This window comes from Grammomys surdaster, unplaced genomic scaffold (assembly GCF_004785775.1).
Source record: "Grammomys surdaster isolate TR1022 unplaced genomic scaffold, NIH_TR_1.0 273, whole genome shotgun sequence".
NCBI classification, from domain to species: Eukaryota; Metazoa; Chordata; class Mammalia; order Rodentia; family Muridae; genus Grammomys; species Grammomys surdaster.
Window position 1 is genome coordinate 1,187,080 of NW_021604714.1, and position 26,708 is coordinate 1,213,787.

General features: G+C 46.1%; 1 protein-coding gene across 7 annotated transcripts in view; it reads left to right on the top strand.

Moving 5' to 3' along the window:
• The window catches only part of Ascc1 (activating signal cointegrator 1 complex subunit 1), a 98,411-nt gene that overhangs the window by 39,202 nt on the left and 32,501 nt on the right, over positions 1-26,708 (top strand). For all 7 annotated transcript variants that reach the window (XM_028776777.1, XM_028776774.1, XM_028776776.1 and 4 more), the window contains exons 6-9: positions 163-299; positions 11,058-11,177; positions 23,385-23,509; positions 25,266-25,351. In XM_028776777.1, the coding sequence (XP_028632610.1) occupies positions 163-299; positions 11,058-11,177; positions 23,385-23,509; positions 25,266-25,351 (468 nt within the window). The remainder of the gene's footprint in view (positions 1-162; positions 300-11,057; positions 11,178-23,384; positions 23,510-25,265; positions 25,352-26,708) is intronic.

The window sequence follows — 26,708 nt, forward strand, 5'->3', positions numbered from 1 at the left end:
CTATGGAGACCAGGCTGCTTTGGAACTCATGGAGACCCACCTGCTTACAGGTCTCTTAATGTTGGAATCAAAGACGTGTGCCACCTCGACAGCTTTGCCATGATTATTCTTGCCTTTTGCTTCCATTCGAGCTGAGTTTCTTGTTTCTTTCCCCAACAACAGGATCGTGGGGTTGATAGTACCATTTTCCAGAATCCCAAAAAGCTTCACCTAACTATTGGGATGTTGGTACTTCTAAGTGAACAAGAGATCCAGCAGACGTGTGAGATCCTGCAGCGTTGTAAAGAGGAATTCATTAAGTAAGTAACAGGCAACAGTGTGGAGGGAGGTCAGCCCAGGCTGGGGGCTCTTCCGACCACCGCCTTGGTTGTGGATGAGAGAGATGGATGACTTGGGAATCAGGATATTTTGCTTGCATGTATGTGTATCTTGTATGTGCCTTAGTACCTACAAAGGTCAGAAAGATGTCAGATCTTCTGGGATTGGAATGACAGACAGTTGTGAGCCACCATGTAGGTGTTAGGAAACAAAGTTTGGTTCTCTGCAAGAACAAGTGTTCTTAACTGCCGAGCCACTTCTCCAGCCCTGGTTTGTTCATTTGTAGTACTTAACACTGGATGGTCACCTGCAAGTTTAAAAATGGACTTAGAGCACGCATTTACAGTTTTAGGTTGTACTAATTGATAGGCAGACACTGCTCTTTAACAGTGCATCCCATTGTTTGATCCAGAGTAGCATATTGCTACAACGTCAGTGGCTTACAACAACACACTTAAAAGAACATCTGGTTTACCCTCTGTGGGTCAGGAGTGGGAGGGATGCCAGGCAGGCTGGGATCTTTTCAGTATCACAGGCTTGTCTGTAGATAAGCGAGCCGGATGACACGGGAATTTTAGTGTTTGCCTATTTGTTTATAAAAAGTACAAACTCATGTACCCATGCCATGACACACATGTCATGGTCCGGGACAGCTTGCAGGGGTCAGTTCTTCCCTTCCGCCATGTAGTCCCAGGGTTCAAACTCAGGTTCACACATGGCCGCCCATTACCTCTACCTGCTGAGCCATCTCTGGTCTGTGTCAGAAGATTGATACAGTTTCACTGGACTGAAGTCAAAGTATTGGCAGGGCTGTGAGCCTTTCCACTTCTCAGGAAGAATACCTACTTTCTTGCCTTTAAAGCCTAGCTTTTAGAGGTCTCTCACATTACTTACCTAGTGGCTGCTTTTCCTTACCTCTAATTCTAACGTGGGATTTTTCTGCACCTTCAGTTGTCCCTGCCACTGTGACTGTGGCAGGAACAAGCTGTTGGCCTTGAAGGACTCTGACCTGAATGAATGTGGCTATGTAATTAAATCAATCCCTATTACCAAGGCCCTTACCCAAGACACGGAAGAGAGTAGGGTGTGGTTCTCCAGGAGAGCCTGCCACAGTACTGCAGACAGTACTGTAGCACTCCTTAGTGAAGAGACACTGACGGGTCTCCCTCCCTTTCTTTCCCCTCCCCATTCCTTCCCCCCACACTTCCTTCATCTCTATTTCTAGTTACTTATGAATAGCATGGTCTTACTTTGCTGCCTCAGCCTCTTGAGTAGCTGGGATTCTCTGTTGCCTAGCTTAGTCTCAGATTCTGAGGCTCAGGTAAATCCTCCAGCCTTAGCTTAGTGTTGGGATTATAGGTGTACACCATTGTGCCTGCCTAAAATTAAAATATGAAGAGGAGGAGGAGCAGGAGGAAGAGGAGGAAGAAGAAGAGGAGGAGGGGTAAGAAGAGGAGGAGCAGGAGGAGGAGCAGGAGGAGAAAGGTAGCTGTGATGATGGTCCCAGGGGGCAGAAACATCTTAAATTTGGGGCTCACTAACATGGTATGGTGGCGTGTGCCTGTGAGCCCATGACTTGGAGATGGGGATGGGGGTATCAGGAGTTGAAGATTTTCCTGACTACGTAAGCCAGTTGAAAGGGATGGTGAGCTTCATGAGAAGCAAGCAAACAACCCCAAACCAAGAAACAAAGCAAACAAACAAAAAACTAAAACACAAACCGCCAACCCCATCTCAAAACACAAAAGAGCACGCAAAACCAACAATTGAGTAAATATAGATATTTTTATTTTAGTTAGTAAGACTCTCAAGACAGGCATGGTGGTACACACCGTGGAGGCAGAGGCTTCGGGTTTGAGGCTAGCCTGGCCTACACGGAAAGTTCTGGGCAAGTTTCATATCTCAAAAAACAAAACAAACAAACAAACAAACAAACAAAAACCAAAGCAAAACGAAAAAAAAATCAACTCAGGAAGTCTCTTGGAGAAGGCTGACTTGTTACTTATTTTTTTTTTTAACTGTAAAATTTTAATTTACAGATATATCTGACATGGAAGTATCATTTCACAGAACCTTCTTTTTCTCTCCTCTCCTCTCCTTCCCCTCTACCCCCACCCTACCCCCATGGTTTCCACAGATGGCTTTTTTCTTTTCCAGCTCTTTACATGAGGTTTGGTGAGGTGATGGGGCGGCACCAGTAGGTCTAATTGAGGCAGGGTGTCTGTCCATCCAGGCCTCAGAGATCAATCCCTGACTACCTTGCTATGAATAGAAGCCTACAGTAATGCCGCTTGACACAGAGCCTGGGACGCACATAAGAATGGAGGACTTTTGCTTTGGATGCTTGACGGCATTGGCGTGACAGTGTCCTTGGATAGTAATTGGGAAGAAATGGCCGTGACCTGTTGGCACAGCTGCTGTGACTTCTGTTTTTTGGTCATCTCGAAGTCAGGACTCAGAAGCACCCTCACTCGCTTTTTACTTAAGACTGATGAAGAGAGATTTGAAAACTAACTCTCCCAAATAGATCTTAGGGATCCATTCCTGGGCAGGAGACAGATCCCTGAGCCCCCGCACAGCTTGTGTCTGGGAGCCCTGGCCAGGAGTGATGCAGGAGTGAAGACAGATGATAAAGGACAGACATATGTACATAAAAGCTGGGATTGGGTGGGCTGGGCTCTCTGATGCGGGAGCTGTAGTCCCTGGAAGCTCCACATGTTTGTTCTGTGTGTTGAGTGGGGAGGCTGTTGCGTACAGCTGAAGTCAGGTTATTACATAGAGATGAACAGGAAGGTAGGCCTGTGGTGTACAGTTGAACAAGGAAGCAGGTTTAGCCAGACTTGGTAGGCACAAGTCTTTACAGGGGAGCAGTCTTCAGGCCGTGAACATCTGCGGGGAGGGGCTATACCTATACATTGTCTGCACACACCATCATCGTTCAGACCAGAAGGCTTAGCATCCCTCAGAGCCTCACCCAGGGAAGCTTCTCTTACTGCCGTGGACTGAAGCACTGGGCTCCTTGACACGTCAATTGCACACATCACCCAGGACTTGATTTGCTTCCTCTGCGTCTCACAGTGGCTCAGTGGAGAAACTGCTTTATTCACAGCGTGAGGCCTGAGTGTGTATCCCCAGAACCTGTGTAAAGCCAGATGCAGCAGCACACTCCTGCACTCAGCACCCCTGTGCTGAGACGGGAGCCTGAGAGAGGAAGCTCATGGACCAGCTAGCTAGAGTGTGCCACGATGAACGACGAGAGGCCCTCAGCTGAGGAGGAAACAAGGTCTAACCTGAGGTTCATCTCCACACAAGCACCAGAGCGTGTGTGCTCGTACCCATGTGGGCTCACACAGCCCTTTTTTGTATACAGGTACCATATTCTTCTAACATGGCCTCATAGGAACGGGTCACCTGCCTCAGTGGACAGAACAAGGAGAAAGGGTCTAAAGTCCTTCTCTGGCTTACACAGGAGACTCTGTAGTGCATTGATTTGCTTGGGGGCTAGTTACCTGTCGTCTTCATCATTGTCGTCGTCATCTTCTTCTTTTTTCTCTTCCCCTCCTCTTCCTCCTCTTCCTCCCCTTCCTCTTCTTCTTCTTCCCTCCTTCCCTCCTCCTTCCTTCTTCCTCCTTCCTCCCTTCTTCTATGTAAACCTGGCTGTCCTGGCACTCACTATGTAGACCAGGCTGGCCGTGTCCTCATACAGATCCTCCTGCCTCTGCTTCTAGCTTTGCTTCCTGAGTGCTGGGGTTAAAGTTGTGAGTCATCACTCCTCCTTGTCCATTTTCCATTAGTTACTTGAAGACAGGAGAGCTGCTTGTTCACTGGTTTTTAGAGACTAGGTGTTCTTGTGTAGCTCAGCCTTACCTCTTCCTTGCAATCCCCTGCCGTAGCCCCCGGACAGTAGGATATCAGGCCTGTACCAGCAGTCTCCACAGAGACCGAGTGTTTTTGTTGAGCATAATCAAACACTGGGTGAGTTTTACAGTGAGCCAGTTCTTCCAACTCTTCTTCTTTGCTCCACGGCAGACTTGGCTATTTTCTTTTATCTGTTTGAAACAGGGGCTCTCTCTATAGCCCTGGCTGTCCCGGAACTCACTGTGTAGAACCAGGCTGGCCTCAGACTCACAGAGATCTGCCTACCTTTGCCTCCCCAGTGCTGGGATTAAAGGTGGGCACTACTACACTCATTCTATTTTTAAAATCTTACTTGAAACTCAAAATAATTTGGTGTCCATCAGTAGATTGTTGCAGTTTTCTTTGTACAAAATAAAAAAATATTTAAAGGTCTCATACTTCAATATATTTCCAATTTTCTTTTTGCTAAACTGAACTTAAAGTAGCTGCATTTTCCTGGCTGCCACTGGAATAATCTTGCTAAGAAAAAAAAAAAAAAGAGGTAGAGTTAGATAAAATATTTATATAGTGAAGTATTTGTTCTTCTCGCCTTAAGAAAGTCAGGCCACAGGTTTTAATCACTGGGTTTTAATCCTAAGCTGTGGGCAGACCTAGTGAGTTCTTCCCTTTTGTGTACTTAGTAACTTTCGTGACTCACTGCCAAATTGGAGCCTGGAAGCGTGTCAGAATGTGTGTGCCGGGAATAAAGAACAGTCCTAATAGTTCTAAGCCTCTGACATGACAAGATGAAAACGGTAATTGTAGTTTTTCAAATTCAGCAAAGCTTTTGAAATAGGACAAAGTTGCCCTGCCAGAAATCTGCAGTGCATGCAGAAAGATGTTTAAGGATGCTGTTTTCAAAAGGCTGGGAGGCTTTGAGACCAGCAAGTGAAGCACTCAGCCTCCCAGGGCTCTTCTCCACCCCTCTGTGCTGTGTGCACTTGCTTAAAGCATTTACCGGGCAAACTTACCTCCCCCTTGTCAGATGAGGGTCAGGGTCAGGTGTCTGCAGTGCCTAAGGCAGGACCAGTTTCCCCAAATAGAAGAGACTTCACTTAGAAAAACAGTGCGTTAAACTCTGCTGAGTACTTTGTCTTTTGTTTTCAGCTATGTTTGTCCTTTGGTCTCAGTCTTTGCCTGGGTACTTAGGACGTACACCACTGTGTAACGGCGTTTCTAACCTGAGCCTGCTATGCTGTAAAGACCCCAAAATAAAATGTGCAAAGGAAAACACTGGAACGAAGAGGACCAGTATAGACTATGCTGTAGCCTAATGTGATGGCATTTCAAGTTGGAATATTAAGATAAACATGACATATATAGGATTTGATAAAGCCCAGTGCTTGGGTGTTTGAAGGATGTGGGTCGTTGAATCTGGAGGTAGTTGTTAAATTAAAGGATGCTCCCTAGCCAGAACCCAGATATTCGTGGAAATTCTTAAGCTTAAGGCTCATACAGCTTTATAGATTTTGAATGAATTATTCAGTGTGGAGGAAACTCTGACGCTCAAATGTGTCCCTTGTGACTTTTCCCTGTGGGATATAGGACAGAAACGGGACAATGGCTCTGAGTATCTCCTTTTACAAACATAACCAGACTTCAGCTTTAGCACCTGTCTCCTGAAGAGGCAGATAATAAAAAACAATAAATAAATAAAATAAATAAAAGACAGACCCTCACAGGCAAGGGCTTCAGCAAGTAAATCTAGGAGAGACAAGGGCATGGGGAAAAAAAATGAGCTGTGGACAGATGGTAATTTCTAATTATTGCTTCAGATGTCATCTTTCAGCCACCAGGACAGAGAACACTGACCTGGCTTCTCCTGCTCTTTACTCTTTCTCTTGGTAAATCACCTGGGGAGTTTGCAGGTGATGCCATCAATACTCAGAGATAAGCCTGGGAACTGTCGTGTCCATCCAGCTTCTGAGCTTGGCCCATCATCCCATTCCAAGGATTTACACTAGTTTATAATGAGGGTGTGTGTTGCTCAGTGATGGAGGGCTTGCTTGGCAGTCCTCAGCATGGAGGAGAAAAGCAAGAGAGGGAAAAATGGGTCCTGCAAGTCAGCATAGACAGAAACCGTGCTTACACATTAAAGTTCAGTACTGTTTGATGTCATCAGTGTACCTGAACAAGTTCTACAAAGACACCTACCAACTCATGGTAGTTAGTACCTGGTAAAAAGTAGCCAGACAGTCTGCATAGTGCTCACTCTGCAGTGTCATTGCTTGGGAGACAGAAGTTTGCTTCCGGTTGAAGCCTGCTTGAGCTACATACTCCTAACATTGCATGGGCTACAGACACAGTGTGACCTGTCTCACAGAACAACAAAACACAGGAGAGAGTTTGGGCTCTCAGTCCATGAAGACTTAGTCATGTAAATCGTAATGGTGCTAAGCAGCACCTCTTAACCAGCGCTGCAGGTGGGAGAAGGGTTACACAGCTCTCCATGAGGCGTTAAATAAAACCCCGAAAAAAGGTGGTCGTGTGACATAACTCTGCAGAGTTAGTTTTTAACCCTTTTCAGCTATTTTTATTATTAACATGTGTATGTGTGACTGTGGGGTTCCTGTGCCATGACATGCCTGTGGAAGTCAGAGGACAGCTTTCAGGAGTCTGTCATCTCCCCTCACCTGGTGGAGGTGGTTTCTGCTGTCCTATTCTCGACTAGCTGGCCAGTGAGCAGAGCTTTTGGGCGGTTCTCCCGTGTCCTTCTCCCATTTCATGGTAGGCATGCTGGGATTGCTGCTGTAGGCCGGTGCATCTGCCTTTCTTACACGAGTTCTGGGGAACAAGCTCAGCTCACTAGCCTTGCCTGACACACATCCTCGCTAACCATCACACCAGCTCCACCACGGTTCTTTGTAAAAGCATTAGGAAAGCCAGGAACAGCACACGCTTCTGGTTTCCAGTGAAAGACCAAAGCAAAAAGATTGTTTTAGTTCAGAAATTTGGGCCAGCCTGGGCAACTTGATAAGACCCTGTCTCTTTTTGGTTTTGTTTTTTTGAGACAAGGTCTCACCATGTAACTCTGACTGTCCTGGGACTTGCTATATAGACCAGGCTAGCCTCCAGTTCAGAGAAATATGCCTCGCATTGCCTCTTAAGTGCCCATTGAGATCCTAACTCTTAAAAAAAAAAATCTCGTGTGTGCACTATAGTTAGTATAAAGTTGCCTTTTAAAGCAAGTTTTCTTGCATGTACCTGGATAGACTAGAAAGGTAGCCTCTCGAATCCTCTGATCAATACTTGGAATGGAGACATACAATATCTGATGAGGTCTCAGGCTTTCTATAAGCTAGAATGTTTTGAAATGTCCTGCTTTATCTTAGGCATAGCTCTGGTGAGACTTATGAATAGGGCCATAAAATGTTGGTTGGTTGGGCGCAGTCTGGGGTCACCATCTCCTTTTGCCTGCCCAAGTTTCCTCTACAGAATGATCCCATATGGTGCTCCAGGCACAGCTGCACTCCCAACATGTCCACAGCTTGGCACACGGGTGAGGGTGGTATCTCAGTGCCTTGGCTGGTCTTGTTTCTTTGACAGTACTGGCATCCCTGGTTGTCCGAGGTCCTGTTGATTCAGAGTGGCTCCATGCTGCCCCCTGTAGCTACTCAGTCTCTACAGAGACTGAACGCAGACATCTATCCACCTGTCTGTTTCCCCAGTGGTTGCAGCTTCTCCTGACCTTCAGCATCTCCCTCTTGGAAGGTAATTCCACAGGAACCCCACCCAAGAGCATTCAGGTCTTCTGAGTGTTGAAGGCCTAGGTGGGGACAGTCTGAATGAGGAGGGAGGTCTTCGCAGCTGAATCCACCCTGATGGTCACAACATGCTGGGCCTGGAAGTGGCAAAAGGAGGAAGCTATAGGGCACTTTGACAGTCACGAGCTTTCCCGTGGTGACCTAAGGTGCAAGGCAGACCTAAGGAGCAGGTCTCAGGGCTCTCAGTATAGCCCAGAAAAAGCCTCAAGATGGCAGGCTGTGACTGCATTCTTCTCAACATGTCCAGAGCAGCTTTCCCTAGATGGTGGGGTATCTATTCTGTTATGACTAGAGATCCCTTGAGCATCAGTTTTATTTAAGGTGTAGGGATTCTGGTGGTTTGAATATGCTCAGGCCTTGGGAAGTGGTGATATTAGGAGCTGTGGCCTTGTTGGAGAAGGTATAGCTTCTTGTGGGGGTAGGCTTTGAGGTCTCATATATATGCTCAAGTCTGGCCAGAATAGTAGTTCTCCTGGCTGCCTTCCAGTCAAGATGTTGAGCTCTCAGTTCCTCCAGCTCTGTGCCTGCCTGGATGCTGCCATGCTTCCTGCTATGATGATAATGGACTAGACCCTCAGAACCTGTAAGCAGCCCCAATTAAATGTTGTCCTTATATGAGTTGCCTTGGTCATGGTGTCTGTTCACAGCACTGGAAACTCTAACCAGGACAAGGATATAAAAGCAAGAGAGGTGGGGTCACCTTATGATGCCTAGAGTGTCCCATAGCTAATGGAGCTTACCTGGTTTTCAGGGGGCCAGGAAGCTCTGGCTGAAGTGTGTACCTGTTAGAGGGATCTCAGAAGAAAACGTGATGGTGGGAGTCTTCTGGGCCCCGTTGGTTCCCATTGAACGACAGTTAAGGCTGGACACACTCATGCTCCCTTAGGTCAAACAGGTTGAGATTCTTAGTCCCTCAGTAGACAGGGTCTGCATCTCAGTTCATCAGTTGAGAAGCTGTGGAGAATGGACCTCAGTCAGCATCCACTCTTAAGATTAAGGGATTGAAGTCTCAGAGGAGGAAACTGAGGTAGGACAGAAAGAGGAAACACTGAGGGGTGTGGGGAAGAAAGAAACTCCTCACTTGAGTCAAGTTGGAATCTTGCTAGCCAAGAGTTAAGAATTTTGACAAAACTAAGATATGCTGTGAAGACTGCCTACATAAAAACAGTATTCCTTTTCTTTTATTTAGAAACATTTCAAATGGGAATGTTGTAATCGCAATGAGGAGTCCTGAGTTTAACCTTCTTCCTTTCCCAGCTGGGGACTTGCAATGTTTTCAAAATATCACAGACAAGATTATGAATGTTGTTAGAGTGAAAAACCGTCTTGGGACCTTGTATAGTAAGGACTTCTTCAACCATTAGGTCCTGTGGTTTTCTTTGTTTGTTTGTTTGTAATTCTGTCTAGAGGACTTTGGAACTGTCCTATGATCTCATTTACCAATAGAGCTTCCTCAGAAACCCTAAAGGCAGTATGTGTGGTGTGAATGAGAAAGGCCTCCACACGCTCACGTGTTTAACTACTTGGTCCCTCGCTGGTGGAACTGTTTGGAAAGAATTTGTGGATGTGGCCTTGTTGGAGGAGGTGTGTCACTGAGGGTGGGCCCATGCCATTCTGTCGGGAAAATTTAAAAAGGCCGCCACAGTGGCGCAAGCCCCGGAGGGGCTCCCGCCGCCGTGGCAGATCCCACATTAGGGAGGAAAATCTTATGGTTCCAGCGGCCTGAGGGCCTTGGCAGCGGCAGGCCCCAGTAACACGAGGAAGTCCTTGGTTCCAAAAAGATTTATTGTCATGACGGATAATAGATGGATCTAGGCGTACCCCCAAAAAACTCAGGGCAGTCCCGAGTTATATAGGGAGGGAGAAAGGGGGAGGATTGGGGGAGGATCTGGGGGAGGAATGTTTAATTTGTTCTGCCCTCTGGCCTTCATTAGTATGCAAATCTCTAGGGCCTGAGGCCTATAGCCTGGCCTATGTGACTCTATGGAAATGTGACTGTTTTCAGGATCCTAGATGATGGGAGGGACCGAACTCCTGCCGGTTCTCACGCAGAATTCCACAGAGAATCTCGGGGTTCTAAGTACCTGCTCAACCATGACCCAGGATACCATTATGCAGTCCCACACCATTCTAGTTAGCTCTCTCTGCCTCATGCCTGTGGATGAAGATGTGAGCTCTCTGCTACTGTTTTAGCACCATGCCTGCCTGCTGCCGTGCTCCCCACCATGATGGTCATGGACTAACAGGCTAGAACCGTGAGCTCCAAATTAAATGTTTCCTTTTTAAAGTTGCCTTGGTCATGGTGTTTTGTCATGGCAATAGAAAAGTAACTAAGACACAGCGTAAGTTTGGAAACCATCAAATTCATATATGGGATTTGTTAAAATACTTAGGGTGACTTCTCTTGAGAAACTTGTACACATATTTTAGTGTGTACTATCATTTTCCTAAGCCTGCCCACCCCCTCCCTTCCTCCCTCTCTCCTTTAATGCCCTTGCTTAAATCTATATGGACATTCTTTCTTAATAGATTCAAATATTGCTTTAAAAACACACACACACACACACACACACACAAACGAAAAACCCAAACAGTGACTTGGTTCAGCAGCTGTGATTGCCTGTGCTGCCCTTTCCTTGAGGTGTTTCCCTAAAAAGGGACTTGCTTGCACAGATGAGTCTCAGGAGGCTTTTCATTAATGTTGCTGGGTGCTTCTGGAGATGTGTTCTTGGTGTGCACATCTTCCATTGCTAATGAGTGAATGCCTCTTGTGACTTGAAGAAATGATGACGAGAGAAGGGCCTGCACATGGAGTGTTGTTCCCAATCGTGTCATCCCTTAGAGCTCATCATGAGTACTGATTGGAACGTGGTATGGTGCTGGAAATACTCGCCTGTATTTTACAGTTGTAGGCGTCGGACGGTTATCAACTTGAAACTAGGACAGCTAGATTATGTTGCTGGAAAAACCCCACAAGCCAGTTCTTGTACTTCTTGACCATGCATATTAACCATCTTTCACAATATTGCAGGTTCTTTGCTTACACAGCTTAAAAATCCAATGTTTTTTCTTCGGCAGTGACATTTCTGGAGGCAAACCCCTGGAAGTAGAGATGGCAGGGATTGAATACATGAACGACGATCCTGCTATGGTGGATGTTCTTTATGCCAAGGTCCACATGAAGGACGGCTCCAACAGGTAGGTTTTCAATGTGTGCTTATTTGAGAGGTTTCTAAAAGTTGGGGGCCTTCGAGGCTTGCAGGGCATCACCTCAAGGTCACACCTTTTCTGTCCCAGCCCTCCAAGTACTAGGATTACATGTGTGCACCAATGTGCATTAAAACAAGTGTGCTAACACGTTCAGAGAAGACAGGTTGTGACTATTAGCCTAAAAGACTCTTTGAATAGGGAGTGTTGATCATAACAGTCAGTTTTATTATTGAAGTGGGTGTGTGTTTTTCAGCATAATTGGAGGTAAAAAGGCAGGTTCCATAGGTGATGTAAGGGTGATTTGACAAATACCGGGACAGTATGGGGATAACAGTCATACTGTCATGGAATTATAAGATTAAGCTACATAAAATGTTAAGAACAAACCAGCTGTGGTGGCACATGCCTTAAATCCTAGCACTTGGCAGGCAGAGAAAGGTAGAACTCTGAGTTCAAGGCTGGCCTGGTCTATAGAGTGAGTCCAGGACAGCCAGGGCTACACAGAGAAATCACGTCTTGAAAAAAAAAAGTTAAGAACAAACATCAGAGACTGTTTACTGTTTTAATTTTTCTGATTAATACACCTATATCCCTCCTAGAGATTCTCATCTCTAATTCAGGCTATTGCCTTTATCTTTCTTTGAAAAATGTTTTTTTGTTACATGTATTTATTGTGTGTGTCTGTGTGGGAGTGTGTATGAACAGAGAATGATTTGCAGGGTTCCGTTCTCTTTGTCTGCTGTGTGGTCTCAGAGGTGGAGCTCTGGGTGTGGCCCAGGCATGGCAGCGAGCGGCATGGCAGCGAGCGGCAGGTTCCTTGCCTCACTCGTCTTCTTACTTTTCTTTGTGAACATATTGTTTGCTTGCATCTCGGTTCCCCTGGTGTCTGTAGAGGTCAGAAGGCACTGGATCTCTCTGGAATTGGAGTTATGGATGGTTGTGAGCTGCCATAGAGGTGCTGGGAATTAAATCTATGTCCTTTGTAAGAATGACTGGTGCTGTTAACTAGCGAGCTGTCTCTCCAGCCCCAACTCAGTCATCTTGACCGCTCAGTCCAGGCTGTTTCTGAGGACAGCCATTTACCATGCTATCACCATGTATCAGATAACACAAGGCCTTTTGTGCACAGAGATACGAACTGTAAATTGGAAGTTTATGTGGCGGGGGGTTATCTGTCCATTTGGGGCGAGTGGAATAGGGCTCACAGTGAGTCAGAGATCTGTCTGAGGAAGTCGAGGCAGACTCCCGCCTTTATTTGCTGGAGTATAGAATCTCTGGTTGGTGTTTCTCAGCACGGTCTCCCTATGGCCTGGAACTCATCGTGTTTACTAAGCTATGCTCAAACTCGGCATCAGACCTCCTGTTTCTGTCTCTTAGTGCTGGGATGGCAGGCGTGTGCTCGCACACCCAGCTTTTTAGGGTCTCCTAGGAGCTGTCTTTATCATCTCCAAAGTCTCCAGAGCAGTGGGTTTAGAGGGGAAAAGAAGAAAAATGGGACACTGTAGTTTAGAATCGTGTGTGTGTGTGTGTGTGTGTGTCTGTGTGTGTGTGTGGTAGCCCAGAGTTTTCTCTTCTTTGATCCTTGGCATATGATCTTACTAATGAAATTACCGTAAATCCAGGGGCACATAGCTCTTTAACATGACCTCATATACAGAGTACAAAGGCATCCCCATGCAGTAATAGCAGGCCGGAACTTGATACCCGACACGGATGCTTTACCTGTGTGTTCTAGGATGTAACTATCCAAATGCCTTTGTGTTATTGTAATTCTATTATGAATGGAGGAGGTTACTTTCCAACAGTGAATGAACTAAGATAGAAGATAGTAATTCTCAAACTTCCACAGTTGCTTCTAATTCTTAAAAGTTAATGACACTTCAGAGAGCCTTTGTTTCTGGATTGTATTTGTCAGTACTTAATCATTAAGATTTATTATAATGATAATATATAAATTTTATATTATATAATTATATAATAATTATTAATACCTATTGAAATTAAAACTTACAGATTTAGTGTATGTTAACTTCTTTAAAAATAATGGTGTAGCCGTCCCTAGCTGTGGCAGTGCTGGAGATTTGGTCCCTACCCATCACCTGGGCAACGGGGAGCATGGGAAAGTTAGTGGTGAACAAATCAGATACTGTCCAGCCCAACATCTGTCCCATCTGTGAACTGCTGGAGTTTGTGAAGAGGCTGGTGCAGGTTCTGAAACTGCAGGATCTCCATGACACAGGGCAGCAACAGGATATCTGAGAGGAGTCCCTGTGAGGATCCAGGAGTGAGAGTGTAGCAGAAGCCAGAGGCCTCGAACCAGACCAGTGACTCACTGCAATGGACATTTGCATGTACACACATGGGAACAAAAGGGTATACCGTGGGACAAATTTTTTATATTTTGTTTTTTATTTCCTTTTGGGAGGGAGGTTGTAAGGGCGGAGGGTGGATATGAGGGACAGGGAGATGAGTGGGATTAAGGTGCATGATCCAGCCTGGTCTACAGAGTGCATTCCAGGATAGCCAGAGCTACCCAGAGAAACCCTGTCTCGAAAAACAGCAACAACAGCAATTCTAGAGGCTGGGGAGATATCTTAGTAAAATGCTTGCTGTGCAAGCCTGAGGCCCAGAGCTTGATCCCCAGTACCCAGATGAAGAACTGAGTGTGGTATTGCACGCCTGCAGCCCCCGCAGCTGGGAGGCAGAGAAGGGAAGAGCCACTCACTGGTCAGCATCCTAATCAAATGGTGAGCTCCAGGTCGGTGAGTGAGAGCCGCTATCTACACACACACACACACACACACACACACACACACACACACACTTTGATGAGGTCTTTAACACTTATACAGTTCTTGTAACTTTAGTCTTTTAGAAAATAGTTTGGGGCCAGAAGTACAGCTCAGTGAGAACACTTGCCTAGCATGAGGCCCTGGGTTTGAAAAAAAGGAAAGGCTTGAGTCAGGGTAACAATACACGCTTATCATTCCACCACTTAGGAGGTGCAAGCAGGACGCTCCTCCTCGTGATCATCCTGGGCTGCATAGTGAATTTTAGCATAGTTTGCTACATGAGTCCTTATCTTAACAAAACAAAATAAAAATCCTCCTCCCAAAAGCTGGAAGAAAATCAGGGTTCGCTGGATTATAAAGGTCTTCTAAATATTGTTACATTTTATTAGGCTGCTGTTTTTAAAATATGTGCGAATGTTACTACTGATGTTATCAAAATCTTTAAGCCCCGTGAAGTTGGGAAGCCAGGCTATACAGTTCTTTACACTTCTAATTTTCATCTGAAAGCTCAAACTTTATCATTACAAAGACTGTTGATGATTGTTTTCGTTTACGATATTTTTAAAGAACAGTGTCTGCCAAAGTCAGGAGTAGCCCATGTCCTGATCCCGGTGCTCAGGAAGCAGAGGCAGGCAGATCTTTGAGTTTTGGGGCCAGCCTGGTCTACAGAGTGAGTTTAAGGACAGCCAAGCCTACATAATGAGGCCCTGTCTCAAAAAACAAAAAACAGGGCTGGAGAGATGGCTCAGAGGTTAAGAGCACTGACTGCTCTTCCAGAGGTCCTGAGTTCAATTCCCAGCAACCACATGGTGGCTCACAACCTCTGTGATGGGGTCCAATGCCCTCTTCTGGTGTGTCTGAAGACAGCTGTAGTGTACTCATATACAAAAATAAATAAATCTTTAAAAAAAAAAAAGAAAAAACAAAAAACAACAAAGATAAGGGGGAAAAAAAAGAAAATATCTACGAAGTACCCGAGTCTGATCATCTGTAACCTCCTGTCAGTACAAATGGTGCTGGGTGGGCAGAGACCGGCTCGGCGCCCAGCTCCTCAGACAGCCATCACTTAGATGCGCAGCTAAGTGCTCCATGCAGAGCTGCAGTTTCACCGAAAGCATGTGAAAAGGATGCATGTTCAAGGGGCAAATTCAAGGGTAAACAGCGTTGACCTTTTCAAGCTGCAGATGTTTAGTGGAGACTGTCACTAGTAAAATAACCAGACGCCACCACAGTCTGTGTGCTGAGGGACCCCGGTCTACACGCCATTGCTTTTTACATTAGTTGGAGACAGTATTTCACTGCTTAGCTCAGGCTAGCCTTAAACTTTCAGTTCTTCTGCCGCAGCCTTCTAAGTACTGGGATTTCAGGGTCATGTGACTATGCTGGGCTGCACATTGCTCTTGTACCATGATTGCAAATATCATCCAATCAAAGCAGCAATAATATGTCATACTGAGGCCTCTGAGCCATGTCCCAGCTAGTATGTTCAGACTGTTCTTGAGGCTAGCTTGACAGTTCAGTGGGTCTAGGTGCTTGATGTTCAAGCCTGGCAGCCTGAATTCATGAAAGCGTGGAAGGTTTACGGCTTCAGAGAGTTGTCATCTGACCTCCACATGTGTGCCACACACAACTCCCACAGTGATAAGATTAAATTTAAAAATAGTTTTGACCTCATGACCCCCTGTGTCTCAAGACTCCACAGAATACACCAGAAGAACCTGTAGAATGAAATTCCTGCCTCTGACACTTAGAACCGTCATTTCTGGGGAAAGTGTGGTTATATTCTGGTTAGCATGTAGTGTGCCAGGCCAGAGTGGAGCCATGGTAGAGCTCATGTGTAACATTCTCAAGGGCTGGGTTCGATCCCCAGCACTGCACACATACACTCATGCTATCTTCACGTGATCTTTACAATATTTGTATAAGGTAGAGGCTGGTCTACAGATACACACTTAAAACTCAGTGTTGCGAGACAGCCTATACTGGTTTATAGGCACATAGCTAACACGAAGCCATACCAGAGATTATGTGAGATTATGATGTTTGATTCTTCACAATAATGAAATGTTCTTATCTCTCTTCAGTTCCATTTTAAATCCCATGTGGCCGAGACCAGACAGTAAGGACTTACCCTGTTCTTGTCGGCATCCAGAGGGAAAAGAGGAACTCAGGAAGAACGACAGGCTTACTGCCTTGAGCATTTTCACTGGCAGTGGCCCTTCGTGGTGCTGCTCAGGTCCTTAGTTCTGTAGGTCCTCATATGCAGAGATACAGGTTTGAGAATGGAAAAAATAAGACTGTAGAACAGAGTTTCTTTTGAAGACAGTTCTCACACTGGGTCTGCCCCTCACTAACGGACAGCTCAGATCTCAGCCCCACAAAGCCGTCTCTCACACATTTGGTGTACTCCTCCTTGTCAGAGCTTTGTGAATTAAATGGTAGACTGCCATGGAGTCCACCAACGTGATCAATCAAGACCATTTCTGAGCCGTTCCCATCTCTTCTATGGCTGTACTTTGACCTTTTATTGTCCATCTCTCCGCAGGAATAACTGCCGTATTTCAGGACTTATAAATTCCCCCTTCCTAGATGCACACTTAAGAGACATAGGTATTCTAAAGCCCTAGTTAAGTCAACTTACAAACCTTCTGGGATGTCTCCTTTGCCCAAGGAAATTTATGCTAATTGATACAGTAGTAAGACATGCCCCTTTTAAAGTGTGTGTGTGTGTGTGTGTGTGTGTATCTATGTGTGATGTGGGTGTGTGTGGATGCAGAGGGTTTCTCTCTCTGTTGTTCTCTACCCATTTATTAGTTTGCTTTTGAGACAGGGTCTCTCGCTGAAACTGAAGCACATAAGGTTGTTTCAGGCTAAGAAGGGCTATATAAGTTAAGACTGGTTTTTGTTTTGTTTTGCTTTGTTTTTGTTTAATAAGGTTGTTTATATAAAGTCAATATAATAATTACAGTTATTAATCAACAGAAAACTTCACTTGAAAGCTAAAATCTGTGTACTCATTATAGCAACAAGAATTGCAATATAATTAGGAATAAATATGACAAAAGCACTTGTAAGAATTTTTGCAGGAAATTGTAAACTATAAGAGATTTGTGTATTCAATAATAGAGCCTGTCTTAGTCTGTGTTCTTTTGCTATGAGGAGACACCATGACCACAGCAGTGCTCATAAGGGAAAAGCATTTAATTGGGGCTGGCTTATAGCTTCAGAGGTTTAGTCCAGTATCTTTGTGATTGGGAGAGCATGGTGTCACATAGGCAGACATGTAGCTGGGAGCTTTACATCCTGATCTGAAGGCAGCGGGAAGAGAGAGCCACTGGGCTTGGCTTGGGCCTCTGAAACCTCGAAGCCCCCCTCAGAGACGTCTCTAACAAGTTACTTCTCTAACAAGGCCGCACCTCATAATCCCTCTTAAGTAGTACCTCTCTCTAATGACCAAGAATCCAAATCTGTCAGTCTGTGGGGGTCATTCCTATTCAGATCACCACAGATGCCATTTCAAAGCATTTGTGGGTAGTTCTTTGAGAATTTTGTTCAATTTGTTTTTTTTGGGGGGGGGGTGTTGAGACAGGGTTTCTCTGTGTGGCCTTGGCTGTCCTGGAACTCACTCTGTAGACCAGGCTGGCCTTGAACTCAGAAATCCGCCTGCCTCTGCCTCCCAAGTGCTGGGATTAAAGGCGTGCACCACCACTGCCCGGCTTGTTCAACGTTTTTTGATCATGTCCTTTCCATATCCCTCACCCTTACTCCTCCAGGTACCCTCTCCCCTTACTTCATGTCTACTTTTCTTTAAAGCTTTAGATTATTATTCAAAGCTAAGAAATTATTTTATGTATGTGTATGTAGCTTAAAAGATAGATAGATAGATACATACATACATACATACATACATACATACATTCATAGATGTGTGTGTGTGTGTATGTGTGTTTTGCCTGTATGTATGTTTTTATACCCACGTGTGCCTGGTTCCCTCAGAGACTAGAAGGGGAGTCAGATCCTCTAGGACTAGAGTTAGAAATGATTGGGAGCTGGGAGTTGGGAGTTGAACCTGGATCCTCTGAAAGAGCAGCAGTGTTCTTAATCACCAAACCATCTCTCTAGCACACCCCTTTTTCTTAAAAATTACGCAGTAGTCCAGTCTATGCTAACCATAGACTCCTGGAGCATGGTCAGCTTGCTGGTAGCTACACTGTTATAAGAGCTCTGACTCTCCCTTTTCCAGTGACCGTCAGCTGTCCAGGGCTCCTCAGTTAGGGCTGGGACTGAACCCTTTCCCCTTCGTGCTAGAACAGGACTGACTGTGTCTTGTACAGACACCATTCTTTAAAGATGCCATTTTTCCCGACATGGCTTTATATGCATTTAAAGCAAGTCACGTGCTGCACACATAGCTGAAAGGGAGAGCCAGGAGCAGGAGCCATTCCCGTAGGACAGGAGCACGGTGTGCAGGAGCCATTAGAGTAGGCTGGGAGAAGCAAGATGACCCAAATTAGAGCAGTGGCAGTGGAATCAATAATTGGACACAAAAGGTAAAATCTGCTTGATTGGGCAATTTTCTTAAAGTGGAGGGTAGAGAGATGACTAAGCTAGTTTATGTCAGGAATACAAAGGTGATTCAGACTAGGAAATCTAATAATATCCCTGTCAAATTTAAAAGCAATTTCTAAATACAAGCTAAAAAGGATTTTGCTGGGCAGGGTGGCACACTCCTGTATTCCCAGCACTCAGGAGGGAGGCCAAGGCACAGTTCAAGGTCATTCTGAGCTACAGTGTGAGGTCAAGGTCTAGACTGCCCAGACCCAAGTGAGATCCCTAGGCCCCACTTGGTGGGAAGAGAGAACCTACTTCTCAAGTCACTCTCTGATCTCCACACCTGTGCATACCCATGTTCACAAATACATAAACAAATAGAATTGAAAAATAAAAGTGAAACAGAAAAGAAGTGGATATAGCCTAGCTGCCGAGAACTGGCAAATGCGAGAGTTGTATTGGTATGTTTTGGTGTCGAGTCCTGCATGGCCATTTGGAAGATGTGGTGGTTTCCCACCCCTGGAAAAGAGCCAACAAGGCATGGCCCTCCACAAGTGTCGATGCTTGCTAGGTGTAAGGCTTGTTTGTATATCTTTTTTTTTATTATTATTATATATGAATACACTGTAGCTGTCTTTAGACATACCAGAAGAGGGCATCAGATCTCATTACAGATGGTTGTGAGCCACCATGTGGTTGCTGGGATTTGAACTCAGGACCTCTGGAAGTGCAGTCAGTGCTCTTATCCACTGAGCCATCTCTCCAGCCCTTGTTTGTATATCTTATTTTATGTTCCTCCTTTGGGGGAATGTCCTCTCTGCCAAGAGTAATGCCATGATAATCAGAGACAGCACAAGTCTGGGGAAGTGAGAGTGTGTCTGTGTCCTTAACAAAATGGCCATCCTCTGTGACCTTCATGATGGGAATGGTAATCCCAGGATGGATCCTACCCAGCTAAGTTTATTGTTTGTGCTTACAAAGGCAGGAGGCAGATCTCTGAGTTCATTTGCCATGTTTTTTGTTTGTTTGTTTGTTTGTTTGTTTTTAAAATGTACTTGCTGTTTTCTAAGAATCAAGGGGGTAATGTCATAGAAAGCTGATTCGTGGGATAATCAAAAGGGAACATCAAGAGATGAGCTGTCTGGAGATCTCTGGAGAGTGAACACAGCTCTTTTAGAATTTTTAATACCAGCTGCGCTGACTCTGGTTGGAAAACCCATGAACTTTCCAGAGAGCTTTTAGAATTTTTTTCTAGCAAGAGAGAGCTGTCTCAAGCTGAAAGCTACACTGAGCAGACCACAAAGCCACAAAGCCAAGAGCTAGCTACTGAGAGCTGTCTGGGGAGCCATCTTGAGCCGACTACAAGGCTATGAGCTTGCACCCCATCTTTTGACTTCAAGTCATGTCTTTGCAACTCCCACACATCCCTTCTAAGAACCTCTTTCCAAGCCGAGGCTGGTCCTTGGCATTGTGAGATTGTATCTTATATCTTCACATCCAGGATCTCTCTTTATCAATTGTCCTCACTTTTCACAGATAAGCTTTTTATTTTTTTATTTTTTTAACAAATAAATGAAATAAAAATTAACCTGCTACCCCTAACTTCCCAGTTTTCCTTCCCAGAGTAAAAGCCACCAAGAGTCATTGTTTATATGTATTATTTTAAAGAAATAAAATTTCATTACACTTTCTTGCAATTCTTTTTTCAGAGAGGGTCTTATACAGCCCAGGCTGACCTTGAACTGGCTATGTAATCAAGAATGCCTCTGAACTTCTTTTTTTTTTTTTTTTTTTTTGGTTTTTTTGAGACAGGGTTTCTCTGTGTACCCCTGGCTGTCCTGGAACTCACTCTGTAGAGCCCCTGAACTTCTAACCGCCTGCCAGCACCTCCTGAGTACTTCTAGTTTGTATTGTTTGTTTATTTTTTGGTACCAGGATAGAGCCCAGTGCTCTACCAGCTGAGTCATCTCTGTAGTTCTTCTGATGCCGTGGACTGAGATGCCCACTGTCAGCGTGTGAGGATGCTCTGAAATGCTGTCGGTTTCCGCTGATGTCACCTCACTGTCCCCAGATAAACACTGGGGTGTGTAAGGGGATGTTTCCCTTCTTATGCTCTTCTGACCTTTCTCAGCTTCATAATGATGATGTTGTTTTTATAAACAGGAAGCAATTTAAGGGACCAATTATGGAGGCATAGCTCCTCTGCCCCACTTCTATAGTAGTGGCTGAACCCTGAGACTGCACATTTGTCTGTTTGGGTGACATGTTTTTTGTTCCTTAATTCCTGGCTTTTTAGAGTTCAGCAGTACCTGCACTGCTTCTTGTGACCCGCCAAAGGCTGCCATTTCTTCCTCTCCTTTCTTTCTAGTGTGGTAAGACTGGCCTGCTTTGCCAAACCCCTGTCCTATTCCTCCCTTGTCCTTTGTCCCAAGACTTCCAACTCTGGTGTAGCCGTGAAACCGCTTTGCTACAGGTGTCCCTGCTGCTGCCCGAGCTGGTTGTGCCTCATTGGCACTCCTTCCTGCCTCTCTGCCTTCTGGTTCCTTCTCTGCCCTTTCACAGGGAAGCGTGTCAGGAGGCTGTCCACAGCTGTCTCACGCCTCGCTCTTAATCCTCCTTCTGTGCTGCACCTGTCCTGTGCTCTCACTGCTCTTCCTGGCTCACTGAGACAGTCACTGCTCTTCCTGACTCACTGAGACAGGGTCTCACATCGCCCTGGCTGGTTCCAGACTCAGTGTGTAGCTGAGGAAGACCTTGACCTCCCGCCTCCGGCTTCCAAGTACGTGTGTCACCATGCCTAGCTGAAGGATGCTGGGCCGACCGCCACATTTCCATCGCTCGCCTACATTGAACTTCAGACTTGTATTACTGCCTGTCCTTGGACACATGTGCCTGAGCTGTCCTTCAGACCTGATGTCCCGTGCTACACAGTTAGAGCGGCACAGTGTTAGCCCTCCCCCTGACCGCAGTGAGCGGAGGAGTCTGCATAGCTTCAGCTGCTGTATCGCCTGGTCACCAAGCCCAGGCTTCGGGAGCTGGCCTTGCTTTCCTTCCCTTTTGCTCTGCCGCGTGTACCACTTTTCTCACGGGACCTTCCTGCTCGTGCCCCAGAGTGTCAGCAAATGTAGGAAGTGCCACCATTGCCTCATTCATGGTGGGGTCCCAAGGACTCAGAATCTGAAGGCAGACTGGCCTGTGCTGATTTTTAAAAACTCATCTTTAACTAATTAAAATGGCCTTGTAGGAAGAGGGATACAGGAGGGTAGCAGGAGGGTGAGTATGATAAAGATAAGGATATGTACATGCACATGAAAATATCATAATGAAACCCATTATTCTGTACACTAACTGAAAAAATTATGAAAAAGGCGCTGGCAAGATGGCTCAGTGGATAAAGGTGCTTGCGGCCAAGCCTGACAACTTGGGAGTTCAACTCCCAGACCTACATGGTGGAGAGAGAGATGTGACTCCCACAAGTTGTCCTCTGACTACTCCTCCACACTCGCACTGTCACACATGTAGGCCCAACCTGACTTGCTTGTTCTCTCTCTCTCTCTCTCTCTCTCTCTCTCTCTCTCTCTCTCTCTCTTACCCTTGCCCCTTCACTTTCTCTCTCATACACATACAAAAGATAAAAGAAAGACATTTTTAAATTAATAGGAAAATTGTTTCATTGCTGGGATTGACTCTGGGACCTTATACATACTAATCACACACTCTATCACTGAGCAAAACCTCAGCCCAGAAGAAGTGTGTGTGTGTGTCTATGTGTCTATGTGTCTGTGTGTGTGTGATTGTGTGTAAGTTTGGATTTGCCACTTAGAAGTTACATGATCTGTTCAAGTTCCGTAACTTGCTTCTGCTTAGCTCCTTTGTTGGTAAATTAGGGTAACGGTGTGCGGTGAAGGTGAAGTGATTCCGAGACTCGGTGTGTGTGCTCTCTGCAGTGACAAGTGCATTGTCTGGTCTTCTTTCTCCATCTTAGAAGCCACCCAGCTGGTCCTGTGCAACTGCCCCTTTCTTTCCTGCTCTCCACTTTGGAAACACTTTCTCCTTGGCAGAGGCAAAGTGCAGAAGTGGACCTTGGGTCCCAGCAGTCCCTGTTAAGAGCCTGACTCTGGGTTCTGGCCACTGCTTCACATCCAGCCCTTCTTACTCCGTCACAGGGGTCCAGTAACCAGCAGACTGCCTCTGTGACCCTGCACGGCTTGGGGTAGTACATGAACTGCTTTTTAATGACGTGAAGTGGCCATACTTTTCTGGTTTGTCTGGGAACCTTTATTAATCCTTCAATAACATGCGTAAATCTATGTCTCCAGGCAGCCAACTACTGTCATAAAACCAATATTGCACTGCTGTGACATCGTTCCTTCTCCTGACTCCTCTCTCCAGGGGCTTGTTCTGTGACCCGGGCTGCCCTGGAGCTCTGTGAGTCTCATGTTTGCTTCAGGCTTACGTCCTGCCAGGCTTGGTGGCTCATGTCTTTTATCTCAATACTTGGGGAGCAAAGGCAAGCTGGTCTCTGAGGCTGAGGCCAGCCTGATCTGCACAGTGAGCTTTAGGCTAGCCAGTGCTACATAGTGAGACCTGACTCACAAACAAATAAACAAACAAAACAACAAAGTTATGACTCGCTATGTCTGTCTCCTGGGTGACGGGATTGCAGACTTGTGTCACCATAACTGGCAGTGACTTGTTCCTCTTAATCAGACAGTGAGCTCTGGTGGGGGCAGTGGCCTCTGCCACTGCTGGTGCAGGGCTTTGTATGACTGCCACAGAGCACACAATCCGTTGTGTTGAATTAGTGGTCAGGGTTTGGGGTTTATCAGAACTTCTGTGTTTCACACTCCAGGCTGCAGGAACTGGTTGATCGAGTGCTAGAGCGCTTTCAGTCCCTGGGACTCATCGTGAAGGAGTGGACCAGTGTGAAACTGCATGCCACGGTTATGAACACACTGCTCAGGAAAGACCCCAACGGTAAGTCCCCGAAGAGCTGCAGCAGGGCAGTGAGCAGCAAGGCCTCTTGAGACTAGCCAGCGCTTTCAATTCAGGGTGGCCAGGAGTCCCTGATAAGCCTTCACTCTGATGAACCCAGTGCACGAGGCAGGGGCATGCCTAGCATGTAGTTAGTTCTGTCACACATGGGGCTGTCAGATTCTGCATACAGAAATATGGGATAAGGATTGGGGTACAGTTTGGGATAAAGTGCTTGTTTAGTATTCATGAGACTCCACTTCTGGTCACTGAGCTTCTCTCCCCGAAGGATTTAAGATGCCCAGGGAAATTTAACCTGAACAGTGCAGAGCCTCAGTCTCCCTGCACCTTGCCCCTTCCTATTCCATCCACAGGACCTCCTGCTTGCCTGTAATTCACTAAGTAGGGTGATCTGGCTGTCCAGTGAGACCAAGACCCTCCTATCTCTGCCTCCCTTGAGCTAAAAGTTTAAGTGTGCCACTGAGCCAGCCTTTCCCCCATGGGTTCTGGGATTAAGCTCACAGAGGCCCTCCTACTGCAAGGCCAGCACTTTCCCGACCGAGTGGCTCCCTACCCACATGCTCTACTTTTTAATAGTCTCTTTGCTATTGATTTACTTCTTTCCAGACTGCTCATGTTCTTTTTGCTTAGCAGGGAAGCTGTTGTTTGGTTTGCTTGTGTTTTTGAGACAGGATCTCATGTAACCCAGGCTGGCCTTCAGTTTGCTCCACAGAAGGGACATGACCCTAAGTCCTTGATCTGCCACATCCCAAGTGCTGGCTTTATAGGAGTGTGCCACCATGGCTGGCTTTCAGAACTTGTTTTTAAACTGAGGGGTATGCCTGAGGGTGGGTCTTGTTTAGAATGCGCTTTCTATTCCGATCGAGGTCAGGACTTCCCACACACATAGCTAAACTGGGATATCTGCCCATGCAGTTGTTAGAACTCTGTCCTGGGACTCTGCAGAGCTGTACAGTAGGAGAAAATACTGAGAAGTAGAAAGAGGAATGTGCGTAGGTCTGCCAGGAGGCAGGGAAGAGTTACAGCCAGACAGCATTCTGAAAGTTAAATAATCCTTGAGCGCCTTTGAATTTTCTCTTCCCTGTGCTCTTCTCTGTATTGAATTTTTACTTGAAAAGGGCATGAAAAGATACGTTACTTTTCCCTGTCTCCATTCCCTTTGATTATCTTCTGGCTGTCCTTTAAGGACATCTTTTGGGACATGCAACCTAAATTAACTCAGTCAGCTAGAGCACAGTTCTGTTTAGGCCAAGGTCATGGACTTGCTGCCTTCCATGTAGAGCGTAAGGATAGCTTTAATGGTGGCATTCCCCCACCCCTGACCCAGTGTGGAAGGAGTCCTTAGGTCAACCCAAAGCCTGGGCACCAGCCGCTTTGAAGAGTTTATATGTGAGCTTTTGTGTATTTCAACACAGTTAACATCACATGCCATTTATTTGGGGGTTGTAAAACCCTGGAGATGACTTAGTGGGAAACTGAGATCCATGGGAGAGCTGTCAGTTTCCCAGTATATACAGTTAGTGCCTGAGAGCGCGGAAGGAATGAAGACTCATGGACAGACTGGTTGGTACTGCGCATGGGAGCCTCATCTCTTGGCTCTCAACTGCTCCTCCCTGCTCATGTTGCTTTCTAAAGCAGGAGGTGAGCCATTTGCTAGGTGGCCTGGGGACCTGTAGACACTCAGGGCAGATACAAACAACCTCAGCTTCCTCTCACACTGTCCCTGCATTATTTACAGCTGAAGGCAGGTACAATCTCTACACAGCAGATGGCAAATATATCTTCAAGGAAAGAGAATCCTTTGATGGCCGGAACATTTTAAAGGTCAGTATGATGTTGAGTGACATGGAAGTCTTTTGGCGCATACCCCGAGTGGCGCATACCCCGAGTGGCGCATACCCCGAGGGAAGAGGAAGCAAGTTGTCACCTTTCACAATGATGTGCTGCCTTCTGCTTCTCGTGAAAGGATGCAAAATGTTGTAGTGTCAGAGAGAGGGGTGCTGGGGGAGATTCCTAGATCCATCCATCCGTCTGTCTTACCATCCATCCTCTTGGCACCTCTAGAGTGTTTGCAATCTGTGACTTAAGAAAGACTAACGTTTCCCAGCTACTCTGATGTTTGATTTGAACCCAGTGAGTTTCACTTTATTCTCTAGAGGTTTGAGCTTGCATTTTTTAAGTGAAAAAATGGTTTTGATGTGGTACATTTTCCTCTTCACCCACAGAATTTCTCTCCAAGGTCACTTCTAGTCTGTTTTTACTCAGGAGCAGCCTGTGTCCTAAAAGTAGGTGGCCAGTGTCTGACTGCTGAGACCTCACTGTTCTGAATCACATTCATCTTCGAGACAGGAAAATGCAAGGGGTTCTTCTGCTCTGCACGCCTCCTGCACACCGCCTCTGTTACAGCTGCAGTCAGGTGGACATGCCGTGCGTCCTCTGGGCAGAGAGAAACACACAGGCTGCTGCTGAGTCTCACGGTTGCTGATGGTTTAGGTCACACAGTTTTAAGGCCATGAATGTTTTCTAGAGGTAGAGAGGGTGTGCATGTCTGTTAGTCAGAGTTCTCTGGAGGGACAGAATTGATATTTACTTGTGTATCTCATATGTATCTATCTCTGGATGGAAAGTTCAGGGTAGCCGTTTGGTCCGTGAAGCTGCATGTCTCAGCTGCTCTTCAGTGTATACTGGAATCCCGGAGAAGCAGGTTCTGATACTAGCGAACTTGCCGATGAAAGCGAGGGCAAGCAGCAAAAGCGCAAAAGCTTCCTTCGTCTGTGTCCTTTATGTAGCCTGACAAGAAGGCACGGCCCAGATATAGGGTGGGTCTTATCACATCAAAAGATCAGGATTTAGATGACACAGGCAAGAAAAAAAAAAACCTTCACAGGTGTGCCCTGCCCTCACAGATGCCCCCAGCTCTCACAGGTGCCCTCAACCCTCACAGGTGCGCCCTGCTCTCACAGATGCCCCCAGCTCTCACAGGTGCCCCCAGCTCTCACAGGTGTGCCCTGCCCTCACAAGTGTCCCCAGCTCTCACAGGTGCCCTCAACCCTCACAGGTGTGCCCTGCCCTCACAAGTGCCCCCAGCTCTCACAGGTGTGCCCAGCCCTCACAAGTGCTCCCAGCTTTCACATGTGCCCACAACCTTCACAGGTGTGCCCAGCCCTCACAGGTGTGCCCT